The following is a 3985-nucleotide window of genomic DNA, read 5'->3' on the forward strand; positions in this document are numbered from 1 at the left end:
ACGCACGGGAAGTAGACCTCTCAGGACAATATCTGTCCAGTTTCTGTCCCTCCGGACAGGATCCCCACCTGCCATCCTTGCTGTGTGCTCTGGCTCACAAAGAAGAGTTTAGTGGGTCTGAGGCTTGGTGGGCAGAATGGCAAAGAATACAGGTCTGCCTGAGACGGGGCCTTTCCAGGGGGGAAGGGGGACAGCTGTGGACCAGTGCAGAGCCGAGCTGCCGGAGTCGATCAAGACAGGAGCCAGGGGAATAAGAATGAAGCCTTTACTAGCTCAGGGCGATAGCAAAGCGGAGGCAGAGGGAAGGTGACGCCCCTCCTTGTCTGATTTTCCCCCACAAAGGCACCAGTCAAGGGCAGTGGGTCTGCTGGGACCAGTAGGTGGAGGTGGTGGCACTCCTGAGGAGCCCCAAATGAAAGGCTCCTACTGTTTTACAAATGGGAGGCCCAGTGGGGGTTGCCCAGAGCAGAGAAGTTCTAAACACTGAGTCAGAGCAGAAAGCATCTCCAAGGCCTCAATCGGGAGGCCTCCAGATGGGGCACCTGGGCTGGGAGTGCAGCTCTGGCCATGAGCATGGCCTCTTGAGGCCTGAGTTCTGAGCTCCATGCCTGGCTGTGCACCACGTGTGCGACAGAGAGGGTGGCATCCCCCCATGAGCCCTGCCAGGCAAAACCCTTGCAATGGTTTGTGCCTGGGCCTGAAAGAACAGGCAGGACCTTTGCTTGGAGCCCCAGAAGAGTGCAATGGAGCCCCGTGAACCTGGATGCTAGCACTCTATGAATCCAGGTGCTTGGGTAAACTTCCTCCATGTGATTGATCTGCTGTGTTGGGCCAAGAGGAGGGCACTATGGCTCCTAAGATGGCCCCTGGCACTCAGAATCTGGCAGTCCTCGCTCTCCCAAAGCGCTTAGTCACCTCAGGCTGCCAAGGGATTGTAGGGGGTGTCTGCAGGCCAGTGGAGTCTGCCTGGCGCCCACATCTCACTGCATTTGGCCATAGCACTTGAAGGAGCCAACTGGGGCCAGACAGGGGGAACACTGCTCCTGCTCCCTGCACCTGGGGCAGAACCAGAGTCAGCCTTGGGTCAGGGGTTGCTGGTCATCAAGAGGCGGGGTCACCCTGCTCCTGTCTGGGACACCAGTCTGTGTCTGGGTAGAGAAGGCAGTGGACAGACTTAAACCTGGGAAGGAAGGAAGTGGGGTCAGGGTGCAGGCAAGGGACTGGCACCAGAGCCCCCGGGGGCCGAAAGCACACCCCCACCACTGCCCACACACCGAGTGGGGTCCTGCTGTAGGCTGAAGCCTCTGGCCACGTTTACCACGTTATGTGGGTTCTCGGGACCCCCGTAGCTCAAGGTGACCTGGGAGAGGATGGGAGGCAAAGTGTGAGGGCAGTTCTGGTCTCAGGGCAACTGTCTTTATGTCCTCTCCTGGCCAGGAGCTCCTGCTAGAGGGACCCGGGCCCACCCACCCCTCCCCATGTCCTCCAGGCCAGGTTTAGGGAACAACACTGAAAGATGACACGAGCTGAGAAGAAGAGCAGCACTGAAGATACCTCAGAAGGGGTCTGTGGAGGAGTGAGGGATCCTAGACTTCTTATCTAAAGCTGGTTATCATTCCCTCTCTGCTCCGAGTAATGGGGACCTGGTCTGAATCTCCCATCACTGTCCAGGCCACTACCACTGCCCAGCTGTCCCTGGGCCCCTCTGCCCTGGGAGAATTCCGGAACTGCCCTTTACCTGTCCCCACTCCCACTGAGACTTGATGCCGGTACCTGCAGCTGAGGATCCCACATCTAGCGCCTGCACCCAGGACCCCGCATCCGCCACCCACACCTGAGGACCCCATGTCCAGTAGACAAAGGGGTCTATCTGTCCAAGGCCCACCCATAGCCACATGTAAATCCCAACCCCCTGCTCAGGGAAGGCTGGCCCTGGTGGTAGTGGGGCAAGGCCCACATGGCAGAAACCCCTGCGGAGGCCCCAGGCAGCTGCCCTGTAACTGCTGAAGCCCATACCTGTTGGAGCACAGCATCAGCCGGCAGCCTCTGCAGGTTCTCCAGGTGGGAGTGGAAGAGAGGGCTGTGCAGCAGGCGGGCACCCAACAGCCCCTCCACGATGTAGCCCACCGTGCAGTCATCTGGCAGCCGCACCCGCTCGGCTGTGCTCATGAAGCTGCCCAGGCTGCAGGGGGAGGCCCATCAGCACTCCTTCAGTCTTCGGTCCCACCCTCCACCCCGGGGGCAGTCACGCCTCCACTCACCTGGCCCATGGGCTCATCTTGAGGGCGAGGCCTCTGCTGAGGCAGAACCCAGCCCCACCAGTAGCAAACCAGAACTTGACTGTGGTCACCTGGGGGTGGGGGACCAGTCAAGGCTGCTCAGGATGGGGCTCCTCATTCTGACTCTTCTCTTGACTCCCCACATGTCTCCCCTGAGTTGCCCCTTAGGAGCTCCTTCCAGGGTTACAGAAGTTTCCCAGAGCACAGGGAGCCTGTGGCCTCCAGACTCTTCCTCGCCTGGCCCAGAGCACATCCTGTCCCGCCTGCTCCTGAAACACGATATCCAGGCCACCTGGGTGGGTCAGCTCATGCCCCCAGCTGAACATCCTTCCATACTCTTGGCTGCGCCTCCGTGGCCTGGTGTCAGGGAAGAGGTCTAACCCCGGCACTTACGGTTCTGCCTCCCTGGACCCTTTCTGTGGCCTCGATGGGGTGGTCCAGACTGGGCCGCCCCAGGTAGACATCCTGGCTGGGTGAGAAGGTGGACAGCAGGTGCAGGAGACTTTCGGAGTTCACGTAATTGTCATCGTCTACATGGCAGAACCACCTGCGGTCAGGAGAATGGGATGTCCTGTGCACAAGGGCCTGGCACGGCAGGACTGGAGGCCCCACCTCAGCTCAGCCCCAGGCTCTCCAAGGGAGACAGGGCATGACCACTACATACTTGCGCCCAGACTCGATGAACTTATCATACTCCACAGACATCTTGCAGCAGAGTGCCTGGCGGGTGCGCACAGCTGAGCAGTTGGTATTGACAACACGGCCACCTGCCAAGTTTCAGAACCAGAGATGCATGAGGATTGAGACTGGCAGAGTGCTGGCACAATGCTGGCACAATGTGGTTGTCCAGTGGACCGGGCCACCTTGCCTAGGTCCAATCACAACCCCAGGTCAGCCCTCACTCAACTGACCCTGTTGGTGATTTCTGAGGCTACAGTAGATGACAAATCACTGGGGATTGCTTGAGTGGAAACGGGACAGAGATAGGACTCCCGGGCCAGACCTGGGAGGAATAATTCTCTGATGGGGTTTCTTCAGGGGACGTGGCACTGGCCAGAGGCTCTTGGAAGTCTGCCAGTAGCCAGGGGAAGAGGGAATGCAGAGCTTGATTGGCAGGGTAGGGCCCAGGCCCTGAGCTAGCCAGTGGGTGGGCGTCCTGGCTGTGTGACCCTGGGCAAAATTCCTTAACCTCCCTGGCACTCCCATGCACAGAGAGTGACAATAGCTCTCATGACACAGGATGTGTGGCACCCAGACAAGGAAAGAGTGTAAAGCACTCGCGGCCTGGCGTGCCTCTCTCTGGGGCTCGGAGGGTAAGCTCTCCCGCCCATAGAGACCTCAGTCTCGCTGGCAGAAGGACTGGGGAGACACTCACCGCCCTGGAACTCGAGCTCAGGGTCGTCCCCGTCGGTGAAGATGAACGTCTGGGGGAGAAACACCCCGTGAGGCGCCAGGGGGCTACCCAGGGCCTTAGGGCCCAGCCCAGGTGAGCCGTTCCGAGCTCGCCGGGCGTCGGTGCGACCCTCGGGAGGCGGTCCCCGCTGCCCCCACCCGAAGGGCCGCGCAGGGTCGGCCTCGGCTTTGCGAGCGGGAGCGTCGAGGCCGTGGGGTTCGGGGTCCCGGGGCGGGGTCCGGGAGCGAGCACACCTGCCGGCGAGCCCGGGAGATCCAGGTGCGCAGCAGCAACCGCAGGCGCGGTCCGTGGT

General features: G+C 60.6%; 1 protein-coding gene across 1 annotated transcript; it reads right to left on the reverse strand.

Moving 5' to 3' along the window:
* Nucleotides 1-248: 248 nt before the first annotated feature.
* RFNG (RFNG O-fucosylpeptide 3-beta-N-acetylglucosaminyltransferase) lies at nucleotides 249-3979 on the reverse strand. The gene is made up of 8 exons (XM_008049917.2): nucleotides 3927-3979; nucleotides 3655-3703; nucleotides 2944-3046; nucleotides 2673-2826; nucleotides 2262-2350; nucleotides 2017-2182; nucleotides 1275-1360; nucleotides 249-1180 (listed from the first exon to the last, which is right to left on the reverse strand). Exons 3-8 carry the CDS (start codon nucleotides 2982-2984, stop codon nucleotides 1102-1104), a joined length of 615 nt encoding a protein of 204 aa, XP_008048108.2. The 5' UTR covers nucleotides 2985-3046; nucleotides 3655-3703; nucleotides 3927-3979; the 3' UTR covers nucleotides 249-1101.
* Between the last annotated feature and the right edge of the window lie 6 nt (nucleotides 3980-3985).

The sequence above is a fragment of the Carlito syrichta genome, unplaced genomic scaffold (assembly GCF_000164805.1).
Source record: "Carlito syrichta isolate Samal-C Ts95f unplaced genomic scaffold, Tarsius_syrichta-2.0.1 Scaffold139178, whole genome shotgun sequence".
In the NCBI taxonomy this organism is placed as follows: Eukaryota; Metazoa; Chordata; class Mammalia; order Primates; family Tarsiidae; genus Carlito; species Carlito syrichta.